Source organism: Uranotaenia lowii, chromosome 1 (assembly GCF_029784155.1).
Source record: "Uranotaenia lowii strain MFRU-FL chromosome 1, ASM2978415v1, whole genome shotgun sequence".
Classification (NCBI taxonomy): domain Eukaryota; kingdom Metazoa; phylum Arthropoda; class Insecta; order Diptera; family Culicidae; genus Uranotaenia; species Uranotaenia lowii.
This window is the reverse complement of record NC_073691.1, coordinates 193302169-193329332: the sequence shown is the minus strand read 5'-3', so window position 1 is coordinate 193329332 and position 27164 is coordinate 193302169. Positions and strand designations below refer to the sequence as shown.

Sequence of the window (27164 nt, the reverse complement as noted above, 5' to 3'; positions counted from 1 at the left end):
TTCATTGGAAAAACCCCGGAATTTTTTTCAAGTTTTTTTAAATGATTTTTGATTTATAAGATTTGATCAAATTTGACCGGATACTGCCCGGATTTTGATCTACAATTTTGAAATCATATGCGCGGATTCGGTCAGGATTTTAAATAAAATTGCCCGGATTTGTTCTGTCAACTTTAATCATTAAACTTCAAAATAGTAACTTGACATCTCCATTGCAGTTTTGCAGTCGTCACAATTCTCACAATTCTCACAATTCGAATTTTTTGTTTAAAAAAAATGTCTTTAAAATAAGTTGTTCTTCAACAAAGTTTTTTTATGATAGTGATAGAGATAGTGATAAAATGATAAATACAAAAATAGAAAAATTGTGTCACTAATAGGTGAATTGATCAGAAAAAAATGACTATAAAATATGCGAAATTCAAAATAATGACATTTAAGCTTTCAAAAAGCCCATGATCACGTTTTTCAAGCTTTAAACCATTGTGCAATTTAAGTTACCTTTGAAACTTAAGCTTGGCTTGTTAAATAAAGTGAATTATTCTTAATCTCTCTGATTTCTCGAAATGCTTCCCACTAATTGACCGTTAAAAAGAAAGCACTTTTTTAAACGTAACAATTTCATTAGAATTCCTTTTAATGGCAAATAGTGGTATAACGGAATAAGAAACTAAGCGAGTAGGCCTTGGTCGAGTGCGGTCGGGCTTGTTTTTTCTGCGTACGATTTTGTTTTTCTGTCTTTTTTGGGAGGAAGTTTTGATTTTTGAGACAAATCATCAAGGCAAACCATCATTTTATGAATGTGATTAATTTAAATAATGTGAATTATCCATAATCTCTCTGACTTATCGAAATGCTTCCCACTAATTGACCGTTAGAGAGAAAGAACTTTTTTTAAAACGTAAAATATTATTAGAGCAAGTTCACTGGTGTTGGTAAAAAGTGGTAGAAATTTTGACATTTTGAAAATTTACCATGCAAAAATGTTTTCAAGATCTATGGGCGTTCAATTTTTGCATCACATCATGCGAAACTACAACACGTGTTGTTGAAAAACTTGAAGGCCACAGATCTTGAAAATATTTTTGTTTGGCAAAATTTTTAACATGTGCAAAAAGTGACAAAGTTTCTACCACTTTTTCCCAACACCAGTAAACTTGCGCTTAGAATTCATTTTAATGGCAATAAGAAAATTAGTGAGTAGGCCTTGGTCGAGTGCGGTCACGCTTGTTTTTTCTGCGTACGATTTTGTCGATTTTCTGTCTGGTTTTTGGGAGGAAGTTTTGATCTAGGCGAACCATCATTTTTTGAATGTGATTAATTTTCTGTTAGGGAAAATCAAATTTGATGGTGTATGTTCCCTTCGTCAGCAGCTGTCTTGCAAATAAAAAGCAAGTGGATGCAATATACGTGCAAAGGCGTTCGATCGGCTTCCCCACAACCTCTTAATCGACAAACTTGATAGAATGGGTTTCCCAACTTGGCTGGTTAAATGGCTCGAGCCATATCTTCGAGGCAGAATTGCTTTCGACAGACAGGACCACATCAAATCCCAACATTTCACTGTTCCTTCTGGGGTCCCCCAAGGTAGCAATCTAGGTCCTCTCCTGTTTAACCTATTCATGGACGACCTTTATCAATTAATCGATTCTGAATTAGTGTTTTATGCAGACGATTTGAAAATGTACCGATCAATTACGCATTACTCAGACTGTTGCTTCTTCAGCGAGATCTCGATAATCTAATGCTCTGGTGCCAAGTGAATGCGATGGAAGTCAACCTAAAAAAATGTAAGATTCTTACGTTCACTAGAAGCAGGGTTGAGATTACCCATCTGTACACAGCTGTTAGCGTCTCTCTTGAAAAAGTTGAGTCTATTAGGGATCTTGGTTTGATTATGGATAAATCTTTGACATTTAAGAAGCATTTAGCTGTAACCGTGACCAAAGCTAAAACTGTGCTGGGATTTCTGGTAACGAACACCAAAGGATTCAGTGACATTACCACTCTCAAAGCATTATACTGCTCACTCGTTCGCAGCGGCTTGGAGTACAATATCCAAATATGGGCACCTAATTCAATTGGAGGGCTGAAACTACTTGAGTCAGCTCAGAGGCGGTTCCTGCGATACGTGCTTCCAAATTCACCATGGAATGAACCTCAGCGACTTCTCTCCTACCATGACCGATGTAGAATCTTGAATATCGAACCAATTGGCTCACGTTCTGTGCTGCTTCGTCGTTTGTTTAAGAAATTTCGAGCCGTTAAGAATAAACAATTATGGAAGGAATGAATTTTATAACCCATTTGACATCTCTTGTAGACCGTTCAACCAAGTGTATGTGTATTTTGATTTTAATATAAGTAAGAATAGTTTTAAGCGTAGTTTAAGTAACCAGTCTGTATGATATTGAGTTATCGAAGACCGTGAACAATAAATAAATAATATAAAATGTAAAAAGGAAAAATAAATTGTAAGTTTTTCTACATAATAAGGTACAATTAGGATTTTTTTAAATAAATTTGTTTCCCGAGTTCTTACGTTTCGGCAAAATTCCTTATATAGGATTTATGTTCGCATTGGAAAAAATGGACAACATATTTTTGATAACTCTTTATTTGGCATAAGAAAACATTACAGACAGGAAAAACGTATTTTAAGTTCTTAATGTGTATAAAAACACCAAAATGTAGGTGGTCCAAGATACCCCACCAAATGTGACCGACGATTCTCCACATGCTATGATTTGCAAATTGGTTGCGTTTGTGTGACTTATTGATGACCCATCAAAAATTCCTTTCCCACGTAAAAAAACATGACAAAAATAAGATCATAAGCGTATGAGTATATTTTTGTAATGAACTTTAGGTTTCCCACCGATCCAATTTGCGGTTGCTTGTTTAATTAAGTAGTTAATTTTTTTTAGCTTGACAAATAAAAGAATCATATAATACGTACATAAGTCAACAAGATGTAGAAAAATATGCTAACGCAAAGCGACGAAGAGGACAGTTGGGCTGAGATTTGTATCTCAACACACATTTGCGGTATTCAAAGTGGCCCACGTTACCTCACTCTCCCCTAAAATAAAAAAAATTCTGACTGGAGTTAAATTTCAAAAACCCCCCTTGGAAAAATCTTTCGCACGGGCCTGGTTTAACTAGTAAAGTTATCTTGTTGATTCTTCAATTTATTATTTTTCAACATGAATTTCATCATAAGGAGATACGAACTATTAATATCACTTTTCTAGTGTTGAATATTAAAACCATTCCATGCGCTGAATTTCATCATAAGGATTGATTCCAGTAAACTTCGTAAACTACATTTTTCTACATTAAAGTAAAAGATTTGCTTCCAACTAACTAGTTAAAACAGAATTTCAAGTGTATCGTTCGGTGTATACATATGTTAAAACTGAAGCAGTATTAAACGATAAATTCACCTCCATTCAATTAATTAAATCAGCCAAATCAAATCACGTCATTAGAAAAATACATTTTTCTCTGAAACTTTGTTTTCCTCTCTAGACTTTAACGTCGGTTTTGGCAGTGTGCTTAATGATAGATTAAAAGACTAAAAAACATTCCATAAAAAGCTTTGCTTTCACCTACCCTACTCTTCTTACCCTACTCCTCCTACTAGCCCAGTTCATGCGATGTGGCCACCAACAACAGGGAACGCCGCTAAAGATTGTTCTTGATCGGTCCCGAGGACAGACTGCTACTGCTCACGCCGGAATCGCTCGATTTCTCACTCAAAGCTCCACCCCCACCACTCCCACTTCCACTCACACTGCTTCCCCCGCTACTCCGGATGGTCAAATCGTCTCCACCCACCACAACTCCGGCTCCAGCTCCACCCAACAACCCACCGCCCTTTTTGGTCGCCCGGTTCATCGTCTTAACTCCACCCCCGCCTCCTCCACCTCCTCCCGACACGAAAGGATTTCCCCCACCACCGACGACCACATCGTCCTTGTACCGTTTGGCGTACTCGACCCGTTTCAAGATCTCATTAGAGCACTGGGCCACAACCGAGTCCAGATTGTTCGTTTCGTACTCCAGGGATCCACTCGAAGGTATTTTGGTCCCTGCCGGTCCGCCCGGATGATCCTGCTGATGGGTCAAATGGCGGCTGCTGGCATTGGACGAGGGAACTGGAGATCCCTCGTAACAGCCGGAGTCCCGCGGGAAGTGCCTCCTCCCGAAGGGTGACGTTTGGTGGTTCTGCTGTTGCTGCTGCTGCTGCTGCGGATGTTGGGGGTGTTGTTGCATGCCGCCATGATGCGTTTTCGTTGTTGAGGAGGATGACGAAGAACCGCCTCCTCCACTGCCCTTCATGTGACTGGACAGCCGAAGACCTTCGTCGTTTTCGGAACTTGAACCGGCCACTTCGCCGTCTGAGGTTGCTGGAAAAGTGAGGGAAAAAAATTGTAATAACTCGAGGCGTTAGAATTACTTTTTTCAAATACGATTAATTTATCCTGCGTTTCATAAATTAATAAATTTGCAACAAAAACTCGAAGATGTTCTAAATTCTGTATAAATCTGAATTATATATTTTAAATTAATATATATCCAACCAAATAAAAAAGCCTCTTTTATAATGGCAAGAAAATTTCTAACATGATCACGTTCAATTAAAAATAAAATTAATTTTAACCATCTACTGCATTCAATATGAATCCGTTGAGAAAAAAAATTCGTCAACGGAAATAACTTTAGTGACCTCTAACCATGGATTGCAAAACTCCTCAGTTCAGCTTGTCCAGTGAAAGAGAGTGCAATATTTTTTTCGTCTGCTCCCCCAAGCTGTGCGGGGAGAGATAAATCGCACTGCAATCAAGAATGAGATTGTCAACTCATAAAGGTGAGCGAGAGCATTCACATTCACTGATGAAGAGAATTCCTTTTCCGGAAAAATATATTGCGCACAGTGATTTCAACCTTCCAAATTTTGTCTGGACCTCCCAGACTTTTTGAACTTTTGTCAGACATTTTTTAAAGTTTCCAGACATTTGAGTTTCGACATAAACTTTTTGACAAAACCGCCAAAATTCAAAATTTTCGATGCAAAATGGCAGGAAAATATTCGAATTAGTAATTGAAGAATGAGGAATGCCACGAAAATGGTTGTAAAACAGAAATTAAAGCATAGAACGAAAGGAGGCTGGGTCATTCGGCCGAAAGTCATGAGGCCGAAAGCCATTCGGCCGAAGGTGATTCAGCCGATGGACGTTAGGCCGAATGGGCTATCTGGCCGAACAGGCCACTAGGCCGAATGGGTTATTCGGCCGACGGTTATCCAGCCGAATGCTGTTAGGCCGAAAGGACGCAAGGCCGAAAGGATGTTCGGCCGAATGATCACTAGGCCGAAAGGTCATAAAGCCGAATGGTTATTAGGCCGAATGGTCATTCGGCCGAATGGTCACTAGGCCGAATGGTCATTAGGCCGAATGGTCACTAGGCCGAATGGTCGTAAGGCCGAATGGTCGTAAGGCCGAATGGTTACTAGGCCGAATGGTCAATAGGCCGAATGGTCATAAGGCCGAATGGTCGAAAGGCCGAATGGTCGCAAGGCCGAATGGATGCTAGGCCGAAAGGTCGTAAGGCCGAAAGGTCGTAAGGCCGAAAGGTCGTAAGGCCGAAAGGTCGTAAGGCCGAAAGGTCGTAAGGCCGAATGGCCATAAGGCTGAATGATCGTCATGAATGGTTGCTAGGTCAATAAGAAACCTTTTACACATGTCGGCATGCTAGGCCGAAAGGTTGCAAGGCCGAATGGCTGTTAGGCCGAATGGTCGTTTGGCCGAATGGCTGTTAGGCCGAATGGTCATAAGGCCGAATGGCCATTAGGTCGAATGATCACAAGGCAATCCATTAGGCCTGATGGCCATTCGGCTTGATGACTATTCGGCCTAACGACCATTCGGCCTAACTACTGATCGGCCAAACTACTGAGCGGCGCCACATGCAAGAAAGCGATAATATGTCTTAGAGGCCTAGCATAAATTCGGTCCAACGACCATTCAACCTAACAACCATTCAGCCTAGTGACTATTCGGCCTAACGACCTTTTAGCATCCATTCGGCCCGATGATCGTTCGGCCTAATGACCATTCGGCCTAACGATCTTACGGCCTAGCATCCATTCGGCCTAACGATCTTTCGGCCTAACGACCATTCGACCTTGCGACCATTCGGCCTTACGACCATTCGGCCTAGTGACCATTCGGCCTAATGACCATTCGGCCTAGTGACCATTCGGCCGAATGACCATTCGGCCTAATGACCATTCGGCCTAAGGAACATTCGGCCGAATGACCATTCGGCTTAGTGACCTTTCGGCCGAATGACCATTCGGCCTAACGACCATTCGGCCTAGTGACCATTCGGCCTAATGACCATTCGTCCTAATGACCATTCGGCCAAATGACCATTCGGCCGAATGACCATTCGGCTTAGTGACCTTTCGACCGAATGACCATTCGGCCTAACGACCATTCGGCCTAGTGACCATTCGGCCTAATGGCCATTCGGCCTATCGCCCATTCGGCCTGATGACCATTCGGCCAAATAATATTCGGCCAAATAACCTTCGGCCTAATGTCGCATTCGGCCTATTGTCCTATTCGGCCGATAATCCGTCGGCCTTTCAACCCATTCGGCCTAGCGACCTTCGGCCTAACATCTTTCGGCTTATCGGCCTTCGGCCGAATGTCCGGCCCCGAACGAAAGGGCTGAAAGGGGAACTATTTTCCTAGTGCCTCTGTCTTGCATTTTATCTCTTAAGTGTCTTCAGAACATTTGCTTCTGCAAACATGCTTCTTAACTTGAAAGCATCGAAAATTAGTCAAAGTTCACTATGAAAATAAATAAAAATTTTAACTTTTTATTTCAATAGATAACGCTTTACTTTACAGTATATGAAACTTTGTTGGAAACATCAAAACTATATCTCTTTTTAGAGCAGAGTTATTAAAATTTTATTTTGAAAGTTGTTTTAAAGTTAGTTTTTTAAACTTAACTATAGTTAGATGAGGATTCATATGAATGAAACGTTTTAAAAATTTGTTGGGGCATTCAAATCACACGTTTTGCACAAGATTTCAATATTCTACGACGTTTTCCAGCAAACTGATTGCAACTTTAAGTTTGATATTTTCTCAACTTCACGAGCATTTATTGCAAAATCGTGCAAGTGGATTTTTAAAACTAATATACCACATTGAAGCTCTAACTAAGTGCAAAAAATTAATAGTGGCGCCATTTGTTTCCACGCGCTCTTATTTGAACACAACAAACATATATTTTATGTGTTTTGCATGTACAAAAAATATTTTCAACTACCTTCTGCTTACGTTCTGCGTAGCATTTGCGTAGCCTGGAAATCAATTTTTGTATGGAAACACGCAAAACACATCATATATATGCTTGATGTGCTAAAATATATGCGTGTGGAGACAAATGGCATTTGCACTCAGTCCTGGCTTATATGTGATTTATTAGTTTTTAAAATCCACTTGCACGCTTTGGCAATAAACGCTCGTGAAGTTGAGAAAAAAAAACTTAAAGTTGCAATAAGTTGGCTAGGAAATGAAATCTTGTGCAAAACGTGGGTTTTTAATGTCCCAACCAATTTTTAGAACACTTCATTTATGTAAATCCTCATCTCCCAAAAGTTAAATTTAAAAAGCTACTTTTGAGGAGCATAAGTTTAAAATAACTTTTAAACCAAAACCTCTATAACTTTGCTTTGGAAAGAGATAGAGTTTTGATGTTTCCAAACAAGTTTCAAATTTTGACGTACTTTACAGCTTTGTATAGTAGACTTTGGCTAATTTTTGATGCTTTCAAGTTATGAAACATGTTTGAAGGAGCAAATGTTCAGAAGACACTTAAGAGATAAAATGAAAGACATAGGAACTAGGAAAAAGTTCCAATTTTGGCCCTTTCGGACCACTGTGCAATGGTCTCAGACATTGATAGTGTATAGAATGTATGATTATTATCAAGTAATGAGTGTTATTTCCTACACTGAAATATTGCGATCTGGGGACCAAAATAAAGTCGTCATCAATAAAGTTCGCCAACCAGAATTTTCCAGGCATTTTTTTCAAAATCTTCCAGACATTTCTGAAAAACAGTTGGCATCTCTGATTGCGCATAGTGTTGAGGAGAAATCTGGTAGTTAACACAGTTTTTTTCTTGGTTATTCACGAGAACAGAAGCTGCTCTCCGAACTAGAGGTGTCCTGATTTTTCAGGATTTGTCCTGATTTACGAGAGGCTGTCTTCCTCATTTTTCAAAAACTTTCGAATTGTCCTTTCTTTGAAATTAGTCTTAAAAATGTCCTGATTAGTCCTGATTAAAGAAAATATATCTAAATAACAATTAATTTGTATTTAAATGGTGTGAAAATCAATTGAATCTGTAATAAAACAGTGTAACCTCTCAAAACGATGGTAATCTTTGGTTCAGATGATATTGAATCGGTGTTTTTCGATCTAAACTGCAAGCCAGCCAAGTAGATGATCACGGCTTTTGCTTTAATGAAGGCGTCTACAGCACCATTATTTTGCTTTCATTTATGCAATCCAAGAAGAATTTCATTTAAATTCCACCAATCTACTGGTGTCCTGAAAAATCTTGTTTTTTTTCGCAGTGTCTTGATTTTTTGAAAAAACCACCAGGCAGCTTTGCTCCGAACGCCACCTTTGAGAGTTATGTTTAACTCCTATCATAAACATATTAAAAGTAGCCACAAGTACATATTCATCTTCAAAAGTACAGAGTTTCTCATTATGCTTCGGTACAGATTCTGGTACAGAATAAAATAATCATATTTTTTTCTAAGAATTCAATCATTTTTCCAAAATACTCCCATGAACCACATTTGTGAAGGAAATGTAATTTACGAGCTAAAAATAAATGTTGGCCTGAAAACTTTGGCGCTTTTCAAATGTTAGTCTAGATCTTTTTTGGGAAAACTAAGTATTTCAAGTGCCTTAACTACGTGAGGACTTTAAACCCACCCACCCACAATTTTCATTCAAGGATCATTCGGCTTTCGAGTTGGCGCGAAACCCGTCAAAAATTTAAGAAATGAAACAAAAAAATATCAAGTTTTTTAAGTTTTATAATTTCTTATTGAATTTATGATGCATTCAAATTGTATAAATTCTTTAACAGTACTTACTGAATTATACTCAAAATGTGAACACATCATCGATGACACATATGCACTCGAATGCAGTAGAGGGTTCAGTGTGAGAAAAAAACAAGATAAACCTGAATCTGAAAATATGGAATTTTGACCTGAGTATTTTGGCCGCATAGTCGTCTTTTTTTGTATTTTTTTACGACAATTTGGGGCTAAAACACAACCTTTGAATCGCAATAACTTTTTCTTTGAATTCCAATCGTGTTGCAGGGTTCAGGTGAAATGTTAATCATCATTAAAATTTTAATAAAATCAACATTAATGAGCAATCGGTAGGTTAAGAAAAAAATAATTGATGAAAAACCAGGTTTTAATGATTTCTCAGAACAGAATGTCTCAGAATCCCTTGCCCGCAAGAGATTCCCTTGCCCCCTTCCAGGTGTCAAATTTAACTCAAATTCGACATATAGCCTTCTGAGTTCTGATGATTTCTTTTAATCATCTTAGTCTTTTTTTGCATGAGATTTGATTTTCAATTAGGTATTCATTAAGTCGAATTTGATAAATTAAATAAAAAATATGGTAAATCGTATTGTTTTTTAATATCGTTAACAGATCTTCACACGATGATAAAAACAACTACTGAGCAAAGTTTAAGTGCATCCACAATTTTTAATGTCATCGGCATTAAAAACTTTTCAAGCTAGGCACACATTTGGGTCAGTTGAATATGATGAACAAGATATATTTTTTAGAAAATAGCTTGGTGATTTTTAATTTTGGTAAAAACTTGATTATTTTTAAAATTTTGAACGTGTAGTATTTAATCCGAAGAATATGAATTATAATATATTATAATAAGCTTTGTTAAAACGTCAGGACCCTTATTTTTTTGAATCAAATCCTTTGAAAGTGGACTATTCTCTAAAATTGCGTTTACGGAACCCCTAAACATGATTTATTCTAGTTGATCTCATACCCAATTTTTTTTTCTCCTCACTCATTTGAAGGTTGAAACCCCAGGTTTTCAGACAATATGAAATTTGAGGAAACCTCAATAAAGTTTATATAAGTTTAAATTAAATGTACGTAAGATTAAAAAAAAATAAAAATCGTGGAGATTCAATGTTCGAAATTTAAAAAAAGAATTGAAAACACATTGTAAAAATTAACAAAATTGTCAAAATTGTCAAAATTGTCAAAATTGTCAAAATTGTCAAAATTGTCACAATTGTCAAAATTGTCAAAATTGTCAAAATTGTCAAAATTGTCAAAATTGTCAAAATTGTCAAAATTGTCAAAATTGTCAAAATTGTCAAAATTGTCAAAATTGTCAAAATTGTCAAAATTGTCAAAATTGTCAAAATTGTCAAAATTGTCAAAATTGTCAAAATTGTCAAAATTGTCAAAATTGTCAAAATTGTCAAAATTGTCAAAATTTTCAAAATTGTCAAAATTGTTAAAATTGTCAAAATTGTCAAAATTGTCAAAATTGTCAAAATTGTCAAAATTGTCAAAATTGTCAAAATTGTCAAAATTGTCAAAATTGTCAAAATTGTCAAAATTGTCAAAACTGTCAAAATTGTCAAAATTGTCAAAATTGTCAAAACTGTCAAAATTGTCGAAATTTTCAAAATTGCCAATATTGTCAAAATTGTCAAAATTGTCAAAACTGTCAAAATTGTCAAAACTGTCAAAATTGTCGAAATTTTCAGTATTGTCAAAATTGTCAAAATTGTCAAAATTGTCAAAATTGTCAAAATTGTCTAAATTGTCAAATTGTCAAAATTGTCAAAATTGTCAAAATTGTCAAAATTGTCAAAATTTTCAAAATTGTCAAAATTGTCAACATTGTCAAAATTTTCAAAATTGTCAAAATGGTCAAAATTGTCAAATTGTCAAAATTGTCAAAATTGTCAAAATTGTCAAAATTGTCAAAATTGTCAAAATTTTCAAAATTGTCAAAATTGTCAACATTGTCAAAATTTTCAAAATTGTCAAAATGGTCAAAATTGTCGAAATTTTCAAAATTGCCAATATTGTCAAAATTTTCAAAATTGTCGAAATTTTCAAAATTGCCAACATTGTCAAAACTGTCAAAATTGTCGAAATTTTCAAAATTGTCAAAGTTGTCAAAATTTTCAAAATTGTCAAAATTGTAAAAATTGTAAAAATTGTAAAAATTGTCAAAATTGTCAAAATTGTCAAAATTGTCAAAATTGTCAAAAATGTCAAAATTGTCAAAATTATCAAAATTATCAAAATCATCAAAATTATCAAAATTGTCAAAATTGTCAAAATTATCAAAATTATCAAAATTATCAAAATTGTCAAAATTGTTAAAATTGTTAAAATTGTCAAAATTGTCAAAATTGACAAAATTATCAAAATTGTCAAAATTATCAAAATTGTCAAAATTGCCAAAATTGTCAAAATTGTCAAAATTGTCAAAATTGTCAAAATTGTCAAAATTGTCAAAATTGTCAAAATTGTCAAAATTGTCAAAATTGTCAAAATTGTCAAAATTGTCAAAATTGTCAAAATTGTCAAAATTGTCAAAATTGTCAAAATTGTCAAAATTGTCAAAATTGTCAAAATTGTCAAAATTGTCAAAATTGTCAAAATTGTCAAAATTGTCGAAATTTTCAAAATTGTCAAAATTGTCAAAATTTTCAAAATTGTCAAAATTTTCAAAATTGTCAAAATTGTCAAAATTGTCAAAATTGTCAAAATTGTCAAAATTGTCAAAATTGTCAAAATTGTCAAAATTGTCAAAATTGTCAAAATTGTCAAAATTGTCAAAATTGTCAAAATTGTCAAAATTGTCAAAATTGTCAAAATTGTCAAAATTGTCAAAATTTTCAAAATTGTCAAAATTGTCAAAATTGTCAAAATTGTCAAAATTGTCAAAATTGTCAAAATTGTCAAAATTGTCAAAATTGTCAAAATTGTCCAAATTGTCAAAACTGTCAAAATTGCCAAAATTGTGAAAGTTGTCAAAATTGTCAAATTTCTTAAAATTGGTCAAAGTTGTGAAAATTGTCAAAATTGTAAAAAAATGGCAAAAAATTCAATTGGAGAGGCACTTACAATCAAGATCATGCAAGAGTTGCACCGCTGCCAGAATTTTGGCCCGATGCTCGGTGTTTCCAATCCCCAGATAGTCCAGGTCATTTGGTTCCAGCTCCTTGAACAGCTCCAAATCTTCGTACCTTTGGAGATAAAAAAAACACAAAAGAACAAACATTTTAAAATTTGCTGGAATGCTTGAAATTTTCTTCTTACCCATTGAGCACAAAAACGGAAGTGTACTCCTTCAGCCCTATCCGGAGCAGCAGTTCCTCGACACTGGTGGGACAACTCGTAGGTATCCGACCCCGTCCAAGCAGCTTGCCCCCGTAACAGCCAACAACACCGCCAATCGGATGATCTGGCAGCACTTCCACGCTGATGAACTTGAAATGGCCGAGACGCCCATTCGCGTACCCCCGCCATACTCCGGACGCGTTCATCGACAGCACATCGATGATGTCTCCTTTCTGTAGAAAATACCGGACATTTTTGAAAGTTTTAGAACAAATTTGAAACTATGGCAACACTGATTATTATAGGTTTACCTTAAACCTGAGCGCTTCTTTATCGTACGGATTGGGATTGCAATCGATGAGGGCAATCGCCCGACAGATCGGAATCATGGTGGTTCGATCCTCGGCCGAGAGGGAGCTGTGGGGACTTCCGGGTCGGACCAGAGCTTGGGTACCTGAAATGAGTAGAGAAAAAAAAAACAAGCGTCCCCAATTTATTAGAAATTTCAAATTTAATTTCGATGATAACATCGCATTTGAAGACGAGAGGAAAAAGGAAAACAACGACTTACTGGATCCAGAAGCGCTGGGCAGACTTTCGACGGAGCTGGCCGAATTCTGGAAGGTCGTTTGGTCGCTGATGCTATCCAGGCAGTTGCTGTAGTCCCGGTTGTTCCGGCCAAGCCCTCCGGAATTGGCCGATCCCAGCAGATGGTCCTTTGGTGATGTCCTAGCGTCATTGGACTGGTCGTTCGGGAAAGCAATTAAAGATAAGAAATAAATTTGAATATCTGACCCTCGTGCGGGAGAAAGGCAGCTTGCCCATCATCTTTTATGATTGCGAATTTCTTTTCTATTTGTCCCTCGGGGCCACGGTCTGGCTTTTGATGGAAGAAAAAAGGTCTACGAGAAAAATTCCCCCCTCCCCTGTCTTAAAATCCGATTTTTTTCGGGACAGATTGAAAGTAATTAAATGACCCAATTCCTGGAAGAAAGAAAGGATCCCCTCGGGGGACCGGTCTAGAATCGAGCGCTGAAATAATTCATTATTCAAAATCCAGCCGGGCCGGCTGCTGACGGGTATTTAGCGAGCGAAAAAAAATCCTTCAAGAAAAATAAAAGTCAACTGTCCGAAAGGAAAACTCAAACACAGACACAAACTCAGACAGACATCGACCGACTCCTGGCATGAGCCGAGCTTGTTATTTCATCAAACTTTGAGCACGAGGCGGGATTTTTCTTGGGAGGTCAACCGACGATGGGGAAAACGAAAAAAAAAACAAACGAACATTTGCATCTTGGCTACCGTGAAGCTATTTGTAGAATTTAAATTGAAGATAAACTGGAAGGAAAAGATTGGTAGATTCTTGAAAGCTTTTTGCAGCAGCACCAGAAGCAGCGCAATGCTGGGGGAATTCTTCATAACTTGTTGGCTGCTGGGAAGGTTAGATGGAACTCGGAAGTTCAGGTATTCTTCTTATGGAAATTTGAAGAAAAAAAAATGACGGAAATCAAAACCAATTAAAAACTCTCAAAAGCGTTAAATATATTTTAAAAAAATAGAAAATCCAAAAGCCAACTGATAAATTGAAAGTTAAACCACAACAAAAAAAGGAAAAATCACAATAAAATAAACAAGACTGACTGAAATGAATAAAAAAAACGAAAAAATAACCCACTCAAAAGTAGAAGAAACTTTCACAAAAACTAATTTGTTTTACCGAAACTTTAAAAAACAAACAAAAAACCTAAGTCTTGACAATAAAATGAAAATCTAAAATATAAAAGTTGAAAAAAGTTTGTGTTTTTTTTTTTTAAATATTGCAATAATTGTTTGAATATTCGCTGTTTGATAGTAAAATCATTTGAAAATAAATGCTGAAAAAATATTTTTCATGAAGATAGATTAAAGAACACAAAAAGAAAAAACAGTTTAGAGGATTAAAAATTTAACCTAAGAAAAAATTCCAGTAGTTTTTCAACAAAAATATAGCAAAAGTTCAAAACGACAAAATAAGTCGGAAAAACTTTAAAAACAATCAAAACTTCAAATGTAGGAAGGAAATTTGAAGAGGAACCAAAAATTAAGAAACGAAATTCATTTGTAAAAAGTAAATTTCAACTTTGACAAACTAAGAAAAAAAGGTAAAAGTAAGTGAAATCTGGAAAGGATCTGAAAAAATTATGAAATATTGAAACTTCACGACAGAATGAAAGAAGAAAATACGAACTTTTTAATTGAAAAAATAAACGCAAAATTCAATGAAAATAGAGAATAAAAGTTTTATAATAATAAATTGAAAAACTGAAATTGCAAAAACCCTTTTTAGTTTTTGTTTCCGAATCGAAAGATGAAGAAAATAAAGTTCTATAATAGAGAGTGAGTTTCATGAAAAAAAAAGAACAATGGAGCAAGTAAATAGTGCTTAGAACAAAGTAGAAATAAGTGTTAAAACATGAAAATTGGCTTAAAAAAACAAAAAAAAATTTAAAAAACGGCATTGAAATGTTTTTGGAATTACGAAAATAAACAAAATTTCTGTAAACCAAATAAAACATTGAATAAGGAAATTGAATTTGAAAAACAAAATGTTGAAATCGGACCAACAGAGACTGGAATAATGTAAGGTTTTCAAACGATAGCGGATATATTACAAAAAAAACTATGAAAAAATATTGAAAACAAAAACTAAACGAAAACAGAAATGAAAAAATTTATTCACTTAAAAAACTAGACAATATCATATAAATATAAAGGGGAACAATAAGTTTTATTATGTAAAACACAATGAAAGAAACTTTTAAAAATTTAAATTTGAAAAAAAATCTGGAAAATAGAGCCGAAAGTAAAAAAAAATCGAGAACTCAATTTTTTTAAATTCTTCATATATTTAAAAATATGTTAAATTTATATTGCTACAGTTGATGTCGGTAAACATTATTTTATTTACATAGTATTCCGTCTCACGACATAACTTGACGAACATAATTCCTAAAATTCACTCGGTTCATAGCAACCGTTCTCCAATTTCTCGGGCACCCCACGTTCGCCAGATCACGCTCCACTTGGTCTAACCACCTCGCTCGTTGCGCCCCCGCTCGTCTTGTTCCTACCGGATTCGTAGCGAACACCTGTTTTGCAGGACAGTCGTCCGGCATTCTCGCAACATGTCCCGCCCAGCGTATCCGGCCAGCCTTCACCACCTTCTGGATACTGGGTTCGCCGTAGAGGCGCGCGAGCTCGTGGTTCATCCTTCGCCTCCACACTCCGTTCTCCTGTACGCCGCCAAAGATGGTTCTTAACACTCGTCGCTCAAATACTCCGAGTGTACGCAGGTCCTCCTCGAGCAATATCCATGTCTCGTGCCCGTAGAGAACAACCGGTCTAATAAGCGTCATATACAGGTTACACTTCGTGCGAGGGCTAAGTCTTCTCGACCGCAGTTGCTTGTGGAGTCCATAGTAGGCACGACTTCCGCTGATAATTCGCCTCCGGATCTCACGGCTGGTGTCATTGTCTGCGGTCACCAGTGAGCCGAGATAGACAAAGTCTTCGACTATCTCCAGCTCGTCGCCGTCGATCGTGACCTTGTTATTACTGGACAAGCGGGTTCGGTCGGTCTCGGATCCGCAGGCCAGCATGTACTTCGTCTTGGACGTATTAATCATCAACCCAATCCTTCCTGCTTCGCGTTTCAGTTTGCGGTAGATCTCCTCCACCGCCGCAGATGATCTGCCGACTATATCAATGTCATCGGCAAAGCAGATAAGTTGACTGGATCTGTTGAAAATCGTGCCCCGCATTTCGTTCACCGCTCGTCGAATAACACCTTCTAGCGCCACGTTGAACATCATGCAGGATAGACCATCACCTTGTCGAAGCCCCCTGCGCGATTCGAATGAACTCGACAATTCACCCGAAATCCGCACACAGCACTGCGTTCCATCCATCGTCGCCTTGATCAGTCTGATCAGCTTCCCGGAAAAGCCGTTCTCGTCCATGATTTTCCATAGCTCGTTACGGTCGATCGTGTCGTATGCGGCTTTGAAGTCGATGAATAGATGATGCGTAGGGACTTGGTGTTCACGGCATTTTTGGAGGATTTGCCGCAATGTGAATATCTGGTCCGTCGTAGACCGTCCCTCCATGAAGCCGGCCTGATGACTTCCCACGAATCTGTTTGCTTGTGGCGTTAGGCGGCGGAGTAGGATTCGGGACAACACTTTGTAGGCGGCATTGAGGACAGTGATCGCTCGGTAGTTCTCACAGTCCAATTTGTCGCCCTTCTTGTAGATGGGGCATATTACCCCCTCCTTCCACTCCTCCGGTAGCTGTTCTATGTCCCAGATCCGGATTATCAACCGATGTAGGCAATCGGCCAACCTGTCCGGGCCCATTTTGATGAGTTCAGCTGCGATGCCATCCTTCCCAGCCGACTTGTTTCTATTCAGCTGGCGAATGGCTTCCTTAACTTCACTCATCGTTGGGAGTGGCTCCTCTTCGTCGTTGGCTACGCCGGCGATGTACCTTCCCCCACCGTCTTGATCTCCTGCATGTGCGCCGTTCAGGTGTTCATCGAAGTGCTGCTTCCACCTTTTGATCACCTCACGACTGTCCGTCAGGATACCCCCGTCCTTATCTCGGCACATTTCGGCTTGCTGCACGAAGCCTTTGCGGGATGCGTTGAGTTTCTGATAGAACTTTCGTGTTTCTTGGGAACGATGCAGCTGCTCCAGCTCCTGGAGCTCCTCCTCCTCCAGGCGGCGCTTTTTCTCCTGGAAAAGTCGGACTCGCTGCCTTTTCCGCTGTCGGTGATTTTCCACATTTCGACGGGTGCCTCTTTGCACTACTGCCGCCCGCGCGGCATTCTCTTCGTCCATCACCCTCCTACACTCCTCGTCGAACCAGTCGTTCCGTCGAGATCGCTCCACATAACCGATGACGTTCTCCGCCGCACTGTTGATGGCTGTTTTGATGGTATCCCAATTGTCGGTAAACAATTAAAATAAATATTGAATACAAAAAATGAAAGTGTGAAAAATAGAAAAAAAGAAAGAATAATCGTAGTCAAACAAAAAATTTCAATAAAAATTTTGGAAATTTTACAGAAAGTGAACACATTGAAGTTACAAATAAAAAATCATTATAGTAATAATTTCTGGAAAATGGACACAGAATTAAGAATAAAATCGAGAACCCAATACAAAAAAAAATTAAAAAAAACATATCAAAAGATGTAATTTACAAAAAAAAATCATTTCAAAAGGTTCTATTTTACTTAAGGTTGCCAGATTTCTCGGTTTGTACTTTATTCGGCAAATCAAACAAAAAAAACAAATTGTGGTGTAATTTTTTTTAATTTATGCCTCCAAATTGTTTTTTTTTGAGCTGTTTTTTGGAAGCCCGGATACGTGCTGAAAAATTTTTGGCAACCTTAAGTTAACTGTAAATGTGTTTTGGATATTGAAGAATTTAATTCTTTTCATTGAAAATTTTTAAATTCGTTTTTTTTTTAATTTCGGTTTTGCATCAGACGGGAATAAAGTAGAAAAAGAATGGAAACTTCTTTGACATCTTCTTACAAGACATTTTTACTGGCAGTCTTTTAAAAGCATGTCACGGTGTCTTTTTTTAACCTTTAAAAAGGAAAACTCGGCACCTCTGAAAATTTGCTACTTTGTCAAGGAGGCTCTCCGTTATTTAACACATATGATTTTACTTTTTTTTTTTTGAAAATGCACCAACAAAACACACAAGAAAAATTTGATTATTCTGACTTTCTTTTTGCTGGTATAAATTGAGCGTACTGACAATTTTTTTTTTTAATAGTTCTGTTGCTCAAAATTCGAAAAGCATTTTGGAAAATATTGTAAAGGAATATTATATTTCGGGCTATTTTATTTTAAAACCTGCAAAATCCGGGCTTTTTATTTCAAAACTGTCGAGTAATAATCCGGGCAATATTTGGATGAATTTTGTTAATATCCACTAACCCAGATAGGTACTACCAACTAAAATCAAGAAAAAAAAAATTGAAAACAAAAGTCCATCACAACTTATCAGCAGATTTTAAATTGATTTTTAGCTTCCACAAAACCTTTCTATATTATTTTTACTAAACTTGCTTCAAAAGTCTCGTTTTTTACGCATAAATAAAAAAACTACAATACAATTGTTTTTTTGTTTTTTTTTTGTCAGATTTGGCAAAATGGTGCATAATTCCAGACAAATCTGGGATTTTTCCATGAAATCTGGGAAACCAAACCGGACCGGATTTTTCCTAAATTTTATATTTTATATCCGGACAAACCTGGACCGAGAATTTTGGCAAGCTTAGATATATTTTTAATAAAAAATAACATCTTACTTTAATAATAAAAAGATTTTTTAAAGTGCACGAAGCAAAATAATTATATAATAATTAAAACAGTAAATTTTAAGTTTTTTTTAAATTTAAAACCACAATCAATTATTTCCAAAGTTTGATTTAATTGCAATTTTCTTCCCTGAACTCAAAACCGCATTCCGTTTTCGATTATAACAGTTTAGTCAGTAATTTTAACAGCTTATACTAGAAATTTCTGATTGATAATTTTTTAAATTTCTTGAGTTGCTTCTTTTTGAGTTTCAAGTTTTTTTTTATCTTTGAAAAGTAAACGAGGGATCTTGAAAGCTTCGTTTGAAAGAATACTTTGGAGAAAATGTATCAAATATTAAAGAATAAACGTTAAAGAACCATTTTGGGTTTCAAATTAGTTTAAAAGATTAAATTCTTGTAAACACGATACAATCGGATTTAAGTTTAAGTGTTTGTTTTTGAAGTTTCTTCAATATAAATTTCAGCTGAATTTTCCTGTACCTGGAGATCAAGATTGTGGTCAATAATTTAGGCTGGAACAAATTTCAAATAATTCTTTTGTCACTCAGAGTTGAAACATCGCGAGGGGGGGATAATAAAACATAATGTGAAAAACAAATAAATTGGAATAAATTGCACGAAAGCTTGTATGCAACAAAATTGTACAAAATATCATTGCACAAAACCTCTAAATCATGTAATTTTTCATCGAAAAATTAAATAAAATCAAGGAACCAAAAGGTTAAATAACTCCCATCTTCTACGATTTGTTTTTTAGTCTTGTAATTCTTTAGATATTTGCATTTTTATAAAAATTGACATAAAATACTTCAAACATTATTTATTCCCCCCTTCGGGTTTTTTAGGAATTTCGAAGGGAGGGAGACAAAAGAAGAAATTGATATTTGTTCCCGCCTTATTGAATGAAAAAAAAAATAAGATTTAATTAGAAAATTTTCAAAGAATGCAATATTTAAAACGAATTCAGATCCTTTTTTATAATATTTGGAATTTTAGTTCCAAATCTGAATGCTGTATTTTGAATATAATAAAAATTCTGAATTTCAAATTTTAAATCAATTTTTGAATCTAAAATTCAAACGAAAATTCTTAAAAATAATGAACCGAGAAGGGCATGTCCTAACAAAATTCTTAACCATAAATATCTCATTTGAATAGTGAATCTTTGATTTTCTATATTCAATCCTTCAATTTTTTATTCGTAATCCAACAATCTGAATCTGAATGAAAATTCCAAAAGATGAAACTATCATATTCCAATTCTTGATCACCGTCATGGAACTGGTTTAATTTTTAATTTTGCGTAAGAGCTAGGAGTAAAAATTTTACATCCACATTTGCAATCTCAAATATTTTGTCTCTCTGTTCAGCATTTCTGTATGCTGAGTTTTGAACATGGAAACGGAGTTTCAAGTGCAAAACCAAGAATCGAGTCAGGATTTTGTCCCAATGGTTAACCGAACTGAAAATCTAGAATAATAAACTGGATACAGATTCCAGAATCCGATCATAGGTAACGGATTGGAATTTTTTTTTAAACATCGGAAAGAATTCAAACATAAGCTTACCAGTTATTTTTCCGCACTTTTCCGGACAGAACAAATTTTATCTCAAAACCTGATAAAATCCGGGTATTCGATTTTAAAGTTAACAACCCAAAATTTGAGCAATAACCAGGAAAATTTGGAAATTTTTCAATAAAAATTAAGAAGGAAAAAAACTAGAGGAATTGTTTTTCCATAAAATAAAACATCAGCCAGTTTTTGGGTTGAATTTGATTAAAAAATTTTTGGACGCAAATAACGTAATTGTGATCACGCCATTTGAACTTTTCTTTAATTTTGCAAAAAAAGTGAAAACATTCGGTCAAATTCCGGGTAATCTGACAACCTTTGTGAGTCTAACAATAAAGCCGCAGCCCGTGGCGAAGAGGATAGCATTCAAGTCTTCTACGTCAGTGGGCATGAGATCGAATCCCGGTGACGGCATACATAGCAAACTTTCTGTGGGTTGAAGGTTTTAGGATTTGTAAAATGCTAGCCATCATATATTCGAAAAATTTACGCATGGTAGTAATAAAAAGGAATCTCTTCGAGGAAACAGCTAGTTTCATTGAGATCCTGTATGAGTTTGAGTTCGTTTTTTTTTAATCTTATTATTCGAATTCTTATTATTTAAATAAAAATCGATATTCGGGACTAAGAACTGCGCCCAAAATTCATGCATCCACTTTTTTCGTGATAAACTATTGATAGCATTTTTTAAGAATGGCCTTTAAATATTTATCAACAAGTGATAAATTTTTCAGAAATTTCAGAAATTCCAGAAAAATTTCATTGTTTTGTCCTTAGTTCTGTGTCGAGATTGTTTCTCTTTTTTTGTTTTTGTCGTTCATCAACATTTGATAAAGAATTTATAATTTTCAGTTTAGAGAAGAAGATTTTGTTTGACATTGTTGAATCCTGAATGGGGACCCAGCAAACATTTTTGTAGGTATATTTCTCAACAACTTTGTTATACGTCTCATATACATTATAGAACGATCGTATAAAACTCGAAAAAAACAGCATTTACCTACCAAAGTGGAGGCAATATACATACAAATTTTCTACTTCTGGCTAAAGCGATAAGAGTATACGATTTCGACACCATATTTATACATACTGAAAGAATGCAAGAGAGCACAAATTTTTTCATCTCAACGCATGCGAACCGTTGCCAGCGACAATATTTGCTGCCTCTGTCATTGGGCAATTCTCGCAAATATACCATCTGATTTTTAGCAATCTGGTTGCACTGCTGGTCACAAAGAGAACAACAAATCTGTTCTCTTTTTTGACCCACGCGGGAGAAGAAAAAGGAACGAAATCGGTTTCAAACTCTGCAAACATGGCGGACTTTCAATCACATCCGATTTAAACCATTTAATCCGACTTCGAGTAACGATTTTTACGACATTTTACTTGCGTTAGTTGGAATTACGATTCGCAGTAACGTTTTTAATGACTTAAGTTATCATTTTTAATGCGATTTTATGTTTGCTGGGGAGAGGGGGGGGGGGGTCATCAACCCCCAAACCTCCCCCTCCACCGTTCCTAAGGTCATGACTCTAAGTGTTTTAAAACCTTCCAGTTCATTTTATAGGAAATAGAAATAAGAAATAGTATATTTCTGGGTAATTAAGAGCAAATGACGTTTCTCTCAGTTGGTTTCGGTCTTATTCAACGGCAGATTTGATTTTCTACGAAAATTTCTCGTTAAATTGATATTATTTTAGGTCCTTAAACTCGCGGTTTTGATTTTTTCTTAAGATTTTTAGATAAAAATTTCATTTTGTGCATTGGTTTTACCGAGAGCATCTTTTTTATTTCTTTAGATAGAAAAAACAAGCAAGAATATTGCTGAAAATTGTGTTTCAATAAAACCATGTAATTTGCAATGTTCTTTGATTTTCAGAAATTCTAAGAAGTTTTTTGATACTCCTAACGGATTTTGGACTTTTCAAACAGTTTTAAAAACACTAGGCCTTTATTTGTTCAATAGAATTACATACCATCTGTCACCATCTACCGCCCAGTTAAGCGGTTTTTCAACTTCAAACATGTGTTTTTAAAAAACGATGTCTAATTTTTATTCGCTTTCTTTTCCAATACATCTCAAAACTGCTCTACTTTCAATAAAAAAAAATTAGTGGAATGCGAAAAATGTACGCTTTTCAAAATAATTTACTAAACTTAGGGGAGTTCAGCTGGCCCTATTACCGCCCACTCGACTTTTTCCGTTACCGATTCTGTTTTCTTAAGGAAAAACTATCGTAACAACACGGAAACGGTTCTTTTTAGTAATTTTCATGCAAGGAGCTGTCAAAACCATATTTTGAATCTTGAGAGTATAAATTTTGTGAAATTTTTCCCGTAAATTTTGTACAAATTTAACAAAGTGCGTTGACTGACAAAATGATGATTCCCGGCAAACAGCTTCAAGTAACAGTTTACTTTCATCGATAAAATATCATTTTCTAACATAATCAAACTAAATGCTACTTAAAATTTACACATTTGATACAATATATGCGTTAAAAGCAAAGAAATTGTGCGTGACCGGTCATTAGGAACAAACACTTTTGTTTACATTCCAATTACAGACCAACACTTAAAGCTCCAAAAACTAACAACTATTGAAAAAATCGAAAATTTTCAATGCAAATCTATTCTACGAAAATAAAACTATCGTTTCAAGTCGATTTTAGATCAAATATGTGCTTTTTAGGAAACAAAAACCCTTTTTGCATCAGGAGCACATGAATTCTCAGTTCGCTAACAGGCGTCGAATTTAACCATTTGACCGGAAATGAAAAACCAAATATTTTATTTCTGGCTAGCGTTAGCATAATTGAGTGATGTTTTTTCACTGAAATGGTCGAAAAATGATGCCAACACAGAATCGAAATCTTATTTTTGGAAAAAAACATCCCTCTTTTTTAGAAATACACATAAAAAGGGTGATTTTGGGCGGTAGATGGTGACTGGGCGGTGAATGGCTACTTGATGGTAACTCTGACAAAAAAGTTCGTTATAATGCACTGAGGGCAATATTCTAAAATCTTTAAATGCTTTTAAGAAAGCTCGAAGGAAAAAAGATAAATGATGAAAAGTAAATTTCAAATGTGATACCAACATCTGCGTCTTTCTTTATCGATAAAATCAAAGAGAAGAAAAAGGCAGAGCAATAAATCCTTTCATTCCAGAAAGAAACCCGAAGTTTCACAAGTCAAAAAGCACCAAGTTTCTTTTCGCCTTTCTTCCATCCATTTCCGTCCCCAAGGCCAGAAGGACAGAAAAGAAAATTCCCCTTTCTCCCCTCTTTGAACATCCCATTCATACTTACATGATGTACTAAAGCTATTTGTTGACTTATCGTTAGGTTTTTATTGTGCGCTGAGGCCGCTGCCAGCGACGATGATAGATTGTTCCGGTTCTTGGCCGCCTTCAGGTTCTTGAGATGGTTGACTCCATTCTTTGAACTACTGCTGCCACTACCGATTCCCAGTCCTCCTCCTCCTCCTGTTCCTGTTCCAGCTGTTCCTGCACCAGCTGGTCCTCCGATTGTTCCGGAACCACCTGGCCCACTCCCGGAGCCACTACTCCCCCCATTCGCGGTCCCACCCGGTGGAGGCCCTCCGATCCCGGAAGTTCCATCAATCCCACCACCGGAAGCTCCTGTTCCGGTTCCATTTTGTTGCTGCTGCTGTTCCAGGAGCTTCAGCTGATGCAGATGATTGTGGTGGTGCAGCTGCTTCTGCAGCAGGATGTCATCGTACTCCGATGAGGGTGTTGGGGAGGGGGAGGGCGATTCGTCTCCCATGCCCCCACTCAGTGTGCGATACCTGGCAGTGCAGTTGTTTGTGCCGAGCTGTTTTGGGGGAAAGAAAAATAAAATGAAAGAGAAATTCGGTCAAAGCAAATTTGAGCAGGCAATAGGGATTGATTTTCCTCAAAGAGGTCAAGGGATGCAAATGACTTCATTGGCTCCAAAGAAAAAAGTTTCACCTCAAACTCGAAAGGAAGACGGTTGCCAATCAAAAGAATGAAAAAATACCCAACAACCACAAAAAAGTCAACAAGTTCCACCGATCCCTTCAAACTCCTTACACTTTGGGGTAAGAACCTTAAAAAAAGGCCCTCGACAGTTGCGTGTCCCGAAAAGTTAGTAGGACTCGAGAATCCATTAGCCGTATTTCGGTTTTTATAGGGTGTGAGGCTTTTCTTTTCCTGCCAGGGCCAAAATGGAAAGTCCAGCTTCCAAATGTTGTCCCCTTTGAGTATACGCCAATAATGGTGCCCCATCGTCATCGTCATCCAATGCCATTCAGTCGGTTCTAATTAAATGCGACCATAAAGCCTTATTATTTCCGCCGTCCGTCGATGAATAGGAGAGTGAAAATGAACCCTCCGTTTCCGGTTTCGGTTCCATTGACGGGGAAATCGTTCGGAAACTGGAAAGGAAAATCAACTTTTTTTCGGTTGTGAGGATAGAAATGACGAAATGGATCTAAAAGCGCAATTTAACAAATTAAAAATAAAAACGATTGACAAAAGGTATCAAAAATATTTATCGAACTATAACAAAAATTCGGAAAAAAAAATCTGTGTTTCTCATTTCGGAAATTTAATTATGTCGAAATATATAAAACTATTAAAACTATTCAAACTTTCTAAACCATTCTTCTGAGTTTTTCTACTGTGAGTGAAACAATTTCGACGGTTGAAAAGTACAGTTTTTCCACAAATCTTTTGCAATTGTCTTGTCGATAATATGAAGAAAAAAAAAGTTCAATAAAATTTATCCATAAGCAGAGAATTTGAAAAAAGTGCAACGCTTTGTTTTGTGAATAAGTTTTGAATGCATGGAAAGATAGATGAAATTTTCAGTAAAAGTACCTAGCAACGTAATGTTAACATGTGTAAATTTGTTTGACTTTCTGTCAAGTACTTTTTGAGGTAGCGTACAATGAAGAAGTTTAATTTTTAGGCATCACGTGCGTCCTCCATCATGTATACATACCACGCATCCTCCTTTTCCCAATCAAAGATTTGAAAAGCTTGACGAAATTGACCGAATTGACAATAAAGAGCAAATTGACAAAATTGACTAAATAAAAAAAAAACAAAATTTAAAAAAATAGACAAAGTTGTCAAAATTGATCAAAATTGTCAAAACTGTCAAAATTGTCCAAATTGTCAAAATAGTCAAAATAGTCAAAATAGTCGAAATTGTCAAAATTGTCAAAATTGTCAAAATTGTCAAAATTGTCAAAATTGTCAAAATTGTTCAAATTGTCAAAATTGTCAAAATTGTCAAAATTGTCAAAATTGTCAAAATTGTCAAAATTGTCAAAATTGTCAAAATTGTCAAAATTGTCAAAATTGTCAAAATTGTCAAAATTGTCAAAATTGTCAAAATTGTCAAAATTGTCAAAATTGTCAAAATTGTCAAAATTGTCAAAATTGTAAAAATTGTCAAAATTGATCAAAATTGTCAAAATTGTCAAAACTGTCAAAATTGTCCAAATTGTCAAAATTGTCAAAATTGTCAAAATTGTTCAAATTGTCAAAATTGTCAAAATTGTCAAAATTGTCAAAATTGTCAAAATTGTCAAAATTGTCAAAATTGTCAAAATTGTCAAAATTGTCAAAATTGTCAAAATTGTCAAAATTGTCAAAATTGTCAAAATTGTCAAAATTGTCAAAAATTTCAATATTGTCTAAACTTTGAAAAATTGAAATAATTGACAAAATTGACAAAATTGACAAAATTGACAAAATTGACAAAATTGACAAAATTGACAAAATTGACAAAATTGACAAAATTGACAAAATTGACAAAATTGACAAAATTGACAAAATTGACAAAATTGACAAAATTGACAAAATTGACAAAATTGACAAAATTGACAAAATTGAAAAAATTGTCGAAATTGACAAAATTGACAAAATTGACAAAATTGACAAAATTGACAAAATTGACTAAATTGACAAAATTGATAAAATTGACAAAATTGACAAAATTGACAAAATTGACAAAATTGACAAAATTGACAAAATTGACAAAATTGACAAAATTGACAAAATTGACCAAATTGACAAAATTGACAAAATTGACAAAATTGACAAAATTGACAAAATTGACAAAATTGACAAAAATGATAAAATTGACAAAATTGACAAAATTGACAAAATTGACAAAATTGACAAAATTGACAAAATTGACAAAATTGACTAAATTGACTGAATTGACAAAATTGACAAAATTGAAAATATTGACATAATTGACGAAATTGACAAAATTGACAAAATTGACAAAATTGACAAAATTGACAAAATTGACAAAATTGACAAAATTGACAAAATTGACAAAATTGACAAAATTGACAAAATTGACAAAATTGTCAAAATTGTCAAAATTGTCAAAATTGTCAAAATTGTCAAAATTGTCAAAATTGTCAAAATTGTCAAAATTGTCAAAATTGTCAAAATTGTCAAAATTGTCAAAATTGTCAAAATTGTCAAAATTGTCAAAAATTTCAATATTGTCTAAACTTTGAAAAATTGAAATAATTGACACAGTTGACAAAATTGACAAAATTCACAAAATTGACAAAATTGACAAAATTGACAAAATTGACAAAATTGACAAAATTGACAAAATTGACAAAATTGACAAAATTGACAAAATTGACAAAATTGACAAAACTGACAAAACTGACAAAATTGACAAAATTGACAAAATTGAAAATATTGACAAAATTGACGATAT

The 27164-nt window shown here is 35.4% G+C and overlaps 1 protein-coding gene across 1 annotated transcript in view; it reads right to left on the bottom strand.

Annotated features, from left to right (window-relative positions):
* Positions 1-2729: 2729 nt before the first annotated feature.
* LOC129741966 (uncharacterized) overlaps positions 2730-27164 on the bottom strand; it is a 320353-nt gene continuing 295918 nt past the window's right edge. Inside the window, exons 12-17 of the mRNA XM_055733801.1 lie at positions 23736-24260; positions 13041-13212; positions 12781-12923; positions 12449-12702; positions 12254-12375; positions 2730-4412 (exon numbers count right to left, since the gene is read on the bottom strand). Coding sequence (XP_055589776.1) covers positions 3688-4412; positions 12254-12375; positions 12449-12702; positions 12781-12923; positions 13041-13212; positions 23736-24260 — 1941 coding nt within the window. The 3' untranslated portion in view covers positions 2730-3687. The remainder of the gene's footprint in view (positions 4413-12253; positions 12376-12448; positions 12703-12780; positions 12924-13040; positions 13213-23735; positions 24261-27164) is intronic.